Source organism: Benincasa hispida, chromosome 11 (assembly GCF_009727055.1).
Source record: "Benincasa hispida cultivar B227 chromosome 11, ASM972705v1, whole genome shotgun sequence".
Taxonomy (NCBI): Eukaryota; Viridiplantae; Streptophyta; class Magnoliopsida; order Cucurbitales; family Cucurbitaceae; genus Benincasa; species Benincasa hispida.
The window spans coordinates 76,813,021-76,822,734 of NC_052359.1; the positions used below are offsets into that span (position 1 = coordinate 76,813,021).

General features: G+C 37.2%; 2 protein-coding genes across 3 annotated transcripts; one reads left to right on the forward strand and one right to left on the reverse strand.

Moving 5' to 3' along the window:
- The first annotated feature begins 434 nt into the window (after positions 1 to 434).
- Positions 435 to 3,732, forward strand: LOC120090494 (probable E3 ubiquitin-protein ligase RHC1A). Of its 2 annotated transcripts, none has more exons than XM_039048206.1 (2): positions 435 to 547; positions 2,468 to 3,732. In XM_039048206.1, exon 2 carries the CDS (start codon positions 2,482 to 2,484, stop codon positions 3,397 to 3,399), a length of 918 nt encoding a protein of 305 aa, XP_038904134.1. In that variant the 5' UTR covers positions 435 to 547; positions 2,468 to 2,481; the 3' UTR covers positions 3,400 to 3,732. The 2 variants fall into 2 exon arrangements, with proteins under 2 accessions (XP_038904134.1, XP_038904133.1); XM_039048205.1 differs by lacking the exon at positions 435 to 547 and adding an exon at positions 565 to 1,237.
- Positions 3,733 to 5,281: 1,549 nt separating this feature from the next.
- Positions 5,282 to 9,388, reverse strand: LOC120090931 (5-methyltetrahydropteroyltriglutamate--homocysteine methyltransferase 1). The gene is made up of 11 exons (XM_039048628.1): positions 9,039 to 9,388; positions 8,844 to 8,931; positions 8,381 to 8,508; positions 7,902 to 8,293; positions 7,619 to 7,782; positions 7,214 to 7,294; positions 6,956 to 7,122; positions 6,761 to 6,866; positions 6,398 to 6,648; positions 6,081 to 6,282; positions 5,282 to 5,988 (listed from the first exon to the last, which is right to left on the reverse strand). The coding sequence occupies exons 1-11, from the start codon at positions 9,386 to 9,388 to the stop codon at positions 5,620 to 5,622; spliced, it is 2,298 nt and encodes a 765-aa protein (XP_038904556.1). The 3' UTR covers positions 5,282 to 5,619.
- Positions 9,389 to 9,714: the final 326 nt, after the last annotated feature.

Below are 9,714 nucleotides of genomic sequence, written 5' to 3' on the forward strand. Positions count from 1 at the left end.
AAAAAACTGAAAAGTAAAATTAAAAAAGTTATTAAACATGGGAAAGTTTTGTAATGAAAAAACGTGTCGGTCAAATACAGTAAGCGTTGGATTTATCGAAAGTCCAGCTTCATGTCTACGCAAAAACGAAACAAAAAACTAAGGTCCATTTTTGTTGTTTATTTTTTTAAAAAAATTTAACAAATTTTATCTATTTTTCTTAATTATAATATTGAATTTTTAATTAAATTTAAAAGATAAAATCAAAAAGTATTTTTTTTAATTTTTAAAATTTAGCTTGATTTTTTTAAACCACATGCAAAAAGTGTATAATAAGGTAAGAATAAAAGTTTACGAAAAGTGTATAATAAAGTAAGAATAAAAATTTACGAAAAGTGTATAATAAAGTAAGAATAAAAATAAAAAATAAAATGATTACGAAGTGATATAAATTTGGAAATAAATTCCATTTTGTTTTTTAGTCTCAGTCTCACCCACTCGCTCTCTCCATCTTTATTCTTTAGGGTTCCTTTCCCATCTTCTTCTCCGCTGCTTCACATTCACAAAGGTGCGCTCTTTTTTCCCTATTTTCTGCCCTTCCATTGCCTGCTTTCTCTGCTTCCCTTTTCATGTTTTCTCGATTCTTCATTGCCCCTTTTCAATGTTTTATCTGATGGGTGTCCTTTTGCTCTATATTTTTCATTTCATTGTTCTCTAATCGTCGCCAATGCTTGCCAATTTATGTTGAATTTCGTCTTAATTTCTGATTTTCATTCTTTTTTCTTCTTCTTTCATTTGACTTCATGTTGTGTCAACTAACTTCATTGTGTCGAAGTGGGAAAACCTGATTCCTTAAGTTGTTCCAACTTTTGGAGTTTGATAGTGCTATTTCCATGCTTGAAGAATGTCACTGGATCTAGGATAGATCTGTATCTCTTATGTTACAAACCCAGTTCAATTTAATGGACCTAAGCCTTTGGATTGATGGGGTGATTTAGTTTTCAATTTGAACTCTTGTATTCTCGTTTTCTTCTCAATTAATATTGATTTCTCCAACTTGGGCTTTCTACAAGTTTCCTACCCTACAAGTAGAGAAGTGTTGAAGTATTGATATAATTAAATTGTCAGCTTAAATGTTTGGATTGATTGGCGATTTAACAACTAAGATCCAAAATGATAATTCGAACCTGGTTCGGGTGCACACAAGGCGGCAAGATCCAAATTGATGATGCCGGAGGTTGTTTCAAGACCTACGTAGGTGGTTTTCTTAGTGAAGTGTGTGCATTGTTTGTCTAACTTCTTTCTTGCACTGATACTTGGAATTATTGAATGGAAAATTCGACATTTGCTAGGGCTCGATTGTATTTTATGGACTATTAGTCTAATGTTTCAAAACATTTTTGAGGTGAAATCGTTCTTACACTAGTCTATCCATTCAATATAGGATGCAGTCTCACACGTTGAACTTCCAAATGCTTCTTCAAGCCCTTCTAAAGTTTTAACCCGAAAAGTATTTGTCCCAAGATATGTGGATATACATCATCTTTTACGTTTTCATGATCAAATTAGAAGCAATTTGGATTTGAAATGTTTGAAATGCATCCCTTTTGACTATGCTAATAATCAAAAGAGCTACAAGTGCGACAATGAGGGAATGTTACCTAGCCATGGATGTGACATTCTAACAACGTTTTTCAATAACACTGATGCTCAAGAAGAGAATAGTAATGACTAGTTTTCAGGACCACCTTAAATTGTTGATCAAGAGACTGTTCATAATTAGACACTAACCGTAATTGATTTTATCAAGAAATATTTGGCCTTATAGTTAAATGAAATAGAAATACCATTCATGTATTCTTATCTATTCCTGTTACTATAAGGCTATAACCCAATATTTGAATTTCCATTAACTTGATGCAAAAAGGGGCAGCCTCAAAAAAGAAGTTTACATGGGTCTTGAGATAGAGGATAGCAAACCTGAAGACTGTTCTTAGGAAATTCCTATATGGCCTAAACTGGTATCCTAGAAGTTGGTATGGAAAGGTTCACTAAAGGGGTTACAATATTTTGGTTGTACTCATTGCTAGTTTGATCATATTCTAGAAATAGCTCATTGGTTCGTTGGCTAGAGGGGACACAAGGGAGCACCTTTGGACTCGGTAGTCATGGGTTCGAAACTTGTTTACTCCCTTCATAGTTTGATCTTATTTGGAATTTGTTATTTCAGATTACGTTTCTCAATCTTCTTGCAACTTGTCGTAAACGAAACATCTGCATGTGATGTGAAAGTATTTAGTTTGTGCTGATTAATTAAATCCGGAAATAAAAAGATGAAAGTCACCCAATGCTATTGTGTGTTCTTAGTCAGCTGAGCACTAACTCAGCCTCAATATTATTGAATTTGACAATGGCGAGATATCTATATTTTAGTGAGCTAATGGTTGAATACTTAAAGAATGAGGTATTTCACGGTTGAGACTTGCAGGGAAGAGAGGAAGGATGTCGACTGGAAACACCCATTGGTGTTACAGATGTGAACAGCCAGTTCGACTTCGTGGGCGAGACATGATTTGCCCTAGCTGTAATGGAGGATTTGTTCAAGAACTCGATGAAATGATGGAAAGAAGTCCCTTTGATTTATTTGAAGCCAGTGGTAATGAATACCAAAATCGCAGGCTCGGACTCTTGGAGCTTTTCTCAAACTTTATGAGGCAACGAATGGTAGACAGAAATGATATGAGGGGAAGGTTGGAGTCAATTCCAGATCATGGTCCAGGATTTGGCCCTTGGTTGATCTTTGGTGGCCAAATTCCTGTCAGAATGTCTGGACATGGTGGGTTTGAAGCGTTTTTTAATGGGGTTCCTGGAATTGGTGTGAGTAGGAGCAATGGTGGTGATTATTTTATTGGTCCTGGACTTGAAGAATTGTTCGAACAGCTTTCAGCAAACGATCGGCGAGGGCCACCCCCAGCATCTAGATCTTCAATTGATGCAATGCCTGTTGTTAAAATCACGCAAAGACACATCCGTTCCAATTCACACTGTCCTGTTTGCCAAGATAAATTTGAATTAGGTTCTGAAGCAAGGCAAATGCCATGTGATCATATGTATCATTCAGATTGTATTGTTCCCTGGCTAGTCCAGCACAACTCCTGCCCTGTTTGCCGCCAAGAACTGCCTGCACAAGGATCGGTTAGTAGCCATAGCTCGTCTGGAAGCAACAATTCTAGTCGAAATAGCCGAGACAGGGAGAATAGTAGGACGAGTCAAGGAAGGAGGAATCCATTTACAAGTATTTGGCCATTCCGAGCATCAAGTTCAAACTCTAATCATGGTGCTACCACAGGAAGCAGCTCACCAGCCCTACATGAGAGCAACCAACACCAAACAGGGTATTACGGATGGCCTTTCGACTAGCATCAACTAAACTTATTTGCACCAGTTTGTGATTGTTATTTAGCATGATGAAAATAGTTCAACCCCCTGCAGTCCACTCCTTTGTATAATGGATAATAATGGACTTCCTGTGTGATGTAGATGACATTTTTCTATGCCTTATCGATGTTGCTGGAGTTTGTATATTCTTCATATATATATTAGCATGGTGTTTGGTTCTAGAGTTGCAGGCGATCCGGAAATCTGTCTGTTCAAGTGAGCATTGCTGCATCTTCTTCAAATGGAAGTTAAAAGGTGCAAAACTGGCTACTCTAGTCTCTACTCAAATTGAAATTGACCATGTTTTCCATTGTACATCCATGGTCAAACTGTCAATGTTCAGCATTTTCTGAACATGCTTTTCTAAAAGTAGAGGATAGCAACATATTTTAGCATTTAAGAATGCTTTCGAGATAGAGAGGAAAAAACAGTGATGAGAGAAGAGAAAGTTACAGATGTATATTTAGGCAAAGGATGATAGCAATGGAAGAAAAAAAGATAAAAGTTAAAATTACAAATTTGGTCAAACAAACGTTTGAGATTATGTTAGTTCTTATACTTGTACAAGTATAACAGTTTGGTTCTGGTACTTTAAAAGGTTACTAATAAGTGGTACAACTACAACTTTTAAAAAGTATAATCATTTTATTATTTTATTAGTATTATTATTATTATTTTGAGTAATGTGAAGAATAATAAGAAACTAAGAGATCAAGTCACTAGTCACAGCAACATTGATCTATGGGGTGATTTTTAAGCTAGCCTTAGATGTTGGTTTGCTAACCATTACAAGCTAGAATGTGAGCAGTGGAATTGCATATTTTTTAACAGAAGGAGAAGTCTAAAACAATGCCTTGTCGATAAAAAGTTAAAATGTCATCAACAAAGGGATGGACTTCATTGTTGAAGTTCTCTTGACCTTCAAGTATGTTGAAATTGTTAACCAGATGAACTTCCAAATATAAAGCAAATTTGAAAATTGAACTTTTTTAAGATATTAATACTTTACCTAGCTAGTTAAAAGCTTTAAGGACCGGTCTAAAGTGGCCATAGTTTAGTGATACTTGATATGTTATCCTCGAGTTTAAAAGTTCAAGTCCTTATATCTTATATTGAATGGAAAAAAGAAAAAAAAAAAAAACAAAACAAAACAAAAAAGGAAGTTGAATGAACATATTTATCTATCAAAATTTAAAGGAAAAATAACTTTTTAGTCCCTAAATTCTGAATTTAGTTTCTTGGCGCGTAGGTTTCAAAATTTTACACTTTTACCTCTAACTAATCCCATTTTTACCCTTAGTTCATCAAACTAGGTTTAAGTTCTAATTTATAGTAGTACCAAAGAACATAGTATCCAAATTTATCATAATAAAAAATTTATAAAAAGTAGAGACGTGTAAATAAGAACATAATGAAACAGATGATGTGGTAGAAACTTCTAGTAATTCATGGTATATAAACGGAATGCAAATCAGCATGCATGAAGTAAACACATAGTTGATGAAAAATGTTAGAACATAATAAAAAATTATTCAGAAAACCAAAAAAAAAAAAAAATATCATATTGGGGTTGGAATGGAATTGTAGTCATCATCGACCAATTAAGGGTTTAGAAAACAAACCTGAGAGTGGGAGTACTCTCCCCCAATGAAGCTCCAATGCCAAACCAAAATCCCCTACCATTTACATCAACGCTCTTCAACCATAACGTCTAAAAGGAAAATCTAGGGGCCTTGGTAATGGATATGAGAAGACATAACGTCTTCAATGGAGGGGCAGGGCAGCGTTCAAAGTGAAAAATCGAGAATTTAAGAAGGAAAATACTAGGAAAACACCATTAGTAATTGTATTACAATCGAGGGAGTATTAGCATAAAATTTCATATGATTTTAGAAAACAAAGTCCATAAACAATTGCACAAACTGGGAATGCTGTCTTCTTTTCATTTCACTTGGATACAGATCACAGTGTGGTGCCTCTTGAAAAAAGAACGAACAAAGCTCACTACAACTTCAAAGCAAAACCAATATATCAAAAGCAAATCTTTGTAAGAAGAAAAAAATGCTCAAAAGAGGAACTACAACTACTAAATATGTCGGCTACTCAGTTATTGGAGAACAAACAGACATATTTCTTTCTGGATATCTCGAATAAGGGAAGGATAAAAGGTGCTTCAATCTTTCATAAAACTCATCAACTGATTCAGTTGGCACTGGCAAGTTGAGTTCGGAGGAGCTTTGCAGCAGCAACCATGTTCTTGAGAGCAGGATTCACCTCGGCATACTTGCGAGTTTTGAGACCACAATCTGGATTGACCCATAAGATGTTGGTTTCGAGCACTGCAAGCATTTTGTTGATCCGGTCTGCGATCTCTTCGGTTGATGGTATTCTGGGGGAGTGAATATCGTACACACCGGGCCCAATTCCAGCACCATACTTCACTCCCTCGCGGAAAACTGACAAGAGCTTTTCGTCGGAGCGAGAGTTCTCAATCGTGATCACATCAGCATCCATATCAATGATGGATTGGATGATGTCGTTGAAGTTGGAGTAGCACATGTGAGTGTGAATCTGTTGAGTAATGGAATATTAGGCGAATTGAACATATTATGAACTGTTAAAAGGGTAATGAAAATAAAATCCCAGTGGTTAGTGAGGTGAACCTGAGTTGTGTCTTGGACACCACAGTTTGTGATACGGAAAGAGTGAACAGACCAATCCAAGTAGAAAGCATGCTCAGACTTCCTAAGAGGTAATCCTTCTCTTAAAGCAGCCTCATCAATTTGGATGACATTAATGCCAGCCTTCTCAAGATCCTCGACCTCATCCTTGATGGCCAAAGCAATCTGATAGCATGTTTCGAACCTAGAAGGCATACACCAGAAGCATTAGGCATAAATTAGGGTATTATGAAAGGGGGGAAAAACAACTACAGTAGTTTCTTTCAGCTTAAGCGTGTGGAAGCATTATTTTCTGTTACCTTGGCTGGTCAACTCTAACAAAGGACCAGTTGAGAATGGTGACGGGCCCTGTGAGCATTCCCTTCATTGGGCGGGCTGTCATGCTCTGAGCCATGGTAGACCAGAAGACAGTCATGGCTTTCGGGCGGCTCACGTCACCGTAGATGATTGGAGGCTTCACACAACGAGATCCATATGATTGCACCCAACCATTGACGGTGAATGCAAAACCTGACAGCTGCTCCCCAAAGTATTCAACCATATCGTTTCTCTGCAGTGAGGATAAGATTCATTAGAAGGGGAAAAATGAGGAAACAGTACTCCGACCTCCCTCGACAAAAACAAGCTCTTGATTTTCTCCTAAACAGGCTCCAAATACTCACCTCAGGCTCTCCATGAACCAAGACATCAATGTCAAGCTCTTCTTGGAGCTTGACAACCTTGCTAATTTCCTCCTTGATAGCCTTCACATATTCCTCCTCAGAGATCCTAAAGAATGGTAAAAAAGATGCAATAATTAGAAACAGGATTAAAGTATTTTTGATCTTCAAGAAAAGCTGGTATTAATTTTTACTCACTTGTTAGCTTTGTATTCACGACGAACCCTCCTGAGTTCAACAGTTTGAGGGAAGGAGCCAATGGTGGTGGTTGGAAGGATCGGAAGATTAAGCTTCTTCTGTTGAGCATCGAGTCTAGCGCTAACATTTGTAGCACGGCGGTGATCAGAGCCCTTCAAAGCAGCAGCCTGCACAATCAAAAAAGCTATTCATCAGTTAATGCAATCCCTACCAACAGACAGTTAAACACCTTAAAAGATAAGAAATGGATGTACGCACCGCTTTCTGAACAGCCTCATTGGTCACCCTTGGGGATGACTTCCTTGAAGCATGAGCTTCAGCGTTAGCAGCAAAGAATGCCTGAAAAAAAACCCCAATAAGCTTATGAGTTTATGCTCATCAATTTCATAAAGGTTAGTACCAAGGAAGAATGTTCAAGAAATAATCTAAGTTAGCAACCTTAATGGCCACAACATTGTGGTTCTGTTTAAAAATTACGCAAGTTAGATAGAATTAAAATCACTTTACTGGGAAATAGTATTTTGATCATAATATGGATGTGAACAATTACCGATTATTGGCTGATTATAATTAAGAAACCACAACACAAAAGGTTAGATATCAAGGCCTAAAAAGATAGATTACACCTTCCATAGATGAATTTCATCAGAATCAAGAATATACCTCATCCTTTTGACCAGCCAAGGCCTTTGCCAATGCATTAACTTCAACAATCTTTTGAGCAGCAAAAGCTAGCCATGATTTGATTTCATTGTCCAACTTGGTTTCATTGACAAGGTCAACAGCAGTGTGAAGAAGTGAGCAGGAGGTGGAGACAACAAGATTATCTGCATATTTTTTTTTCGGACAAAGATGGAATGAGTAAAAATGGACTCTCAAATAGTAATGATGAAATTAAGCACCACAAACCAAGATAGTAATACAAATGTAAGCAAAAGAATATCACCTTTACCCACAATGGCAGCCAGTTCCTCCAATGTGCTAACTGAAGCAGCAAGATCATTGGCCCAAATGTTCCTTCCATCAACTAGTCCAGCAAAAAGGTATTTTCCCTTGGGGAAATCACCCTTAATCAAATCAAGTGTCTTAGTTCCACGAACCAAATCAAATCCATAGGCAGTGACACCCTTCAAAGAAGTAAGGGTCTTGTATGCCTCAGCAGGGACATCAGCAAAGTATGTCTCAACAAGAACATTCAAGCCAGAGAGAGTTGATTCTAGTTCAGCATATGCATCAGAGAAGGCCTTCAATTTGTCAGAATCAAGATCCAACACTAATGTAGGCTCATCAAACTGAATCCAAGTAGCACCTGCCGCTTTAAGATCAGAAATAACCTCCCTGAAAAGTTATCCACCATTAAAATGTGAAAAAGGGAATCATTATAGGAACACTTTGGAACATCTTGATAGAGTGTCGATTCTTTACTTGTAGACGGGAAGGATCTTGTCGAGAAGCGAGAGGAGGGCGAAGGTCTTGTCAACACCCTTTGCAGGTTTAGAGAGCAACAAGTATGACACGGGACCAACAAGAACTGGAACAGTGTCTACTCCAAGCTGCATAATCAAAAACATTTTTTTACCTCAATTACTAGGTTTTTATGTCTAAATCAGATTTCCAAATGTACATAGCTATATAAGGTATAGGCTTATTCAAACCATTAAAGCATGTCGACATGTAAATACATAATACAATGAAATCTGTTTTTGAAAATGATATACCGAAATCTCATTCCATGTGATAGGGATTCAAGGCCTATTTCCAATAATTTTAATTATATAAATTCTCTATTCTCAATCAAATCTTCAGTTTTCCATTTTCCAATGTATTATACACCTTATGTTATGAACTTTAAGCACAATCAACGCAAATAATTAAAACAACAACTTACAGCTTTGGCTTCTTTGTATTCATCCACTGCCTTGTGGGAAGCATAAGAGAACTTCACCTCTGGTCCCAACTCAGGGACAATGAAGTGGCTGCACCATAGAATCGGCAAGATTAATTATACTAGTCTCACAACATTGTCAATGCATACTTACAATGAATCTTCCTTCCATAAGTAAAAGGCCAGGTGGTTACTTACTAGTTTGTGTCAAACCACTTGGTCATTTCCATAGCTGGCACAGATGCATTTCCTCTAGCCATTGAGAAGTAGGTATCATACCCAATCTCACCACCAGTCCAGCCATATCTAGGAGGAACAGCCCCAAGCAATGCAGTGGTGTCAAGCACCTGATCATAGTATGAAAAAGTGTTGCTGGGGATGTACTTGATCCCTGCGTCAGACATCTGTTTCCAGATAGATGACCTCAGATCTGCAGCCACCTTCTTCAAATCCTCTGCTGTGGTCTTCCCATCCCAAAATGATTCAAGAGCAAACTTGAGCTCCCTCTTGGGACCCATACGAGGATATCCAACGATGTGAGATGCCATTGTTCTGCTTAAGAGATCACAGACGTAAATAACTTCAATTAGATCCTCAACACTACTCTAATCTCAAAGCCCAAATCTGAGAATCAATAAGCAACAGAAACTACTAACCCTATGTTAAATTAATAGAGTGATACGAAATTCAAGCCAATGACTTGAGAACGAAGGGTTGGTAGTATATGCAGTAAAGATCCAATGAGTAAAGTTCACATAAACCAACAATTCAGACTCAGATAGATCTAATACTTGAAATAGAAAATACCCCATTAAAAAACATCAGATCTAGACACACACGTCTCCAAGAAAACAAAAACCCCACCAGATCTATA

Coding starts and splice junctions, on each gene's coding strand:
- LOC120090494 (XM_039048205.1), top strand. CDS start 1,153: ATGATAATTCGAACCTGGTTCGGGTGCACACAAGGCGGCAAGATCCAA. Junction 1,238..2,467: donor TTGTTTCAAGACCTACGTAG/GTGGTTTTCTTA, acceptor TGAGACTTGCAG/GGAAGAGAGGAAGGATGTCG.
- LOC120090931 (XM_039048628.1), bottom strand. CDS start 9,388: ATGGCATCTCACATCGTTGGATATCCTCGTATGGGTCCCAAGAGGGAG. Junction 8,932..9,038: donor AAGTGGTTTGACACAAACTA/GTAAGTAACCAC, acceptor TCTATGGTGCAG/CCACTTCATTGTCCCTGAGT. Junction 8,294..8,380: donor AAGATCCTTCCCGTCTACAA/GTAAAGAATCGA, acceptor ATAACTTTTCAG/GGAGGTTATTTCTGATCTTA.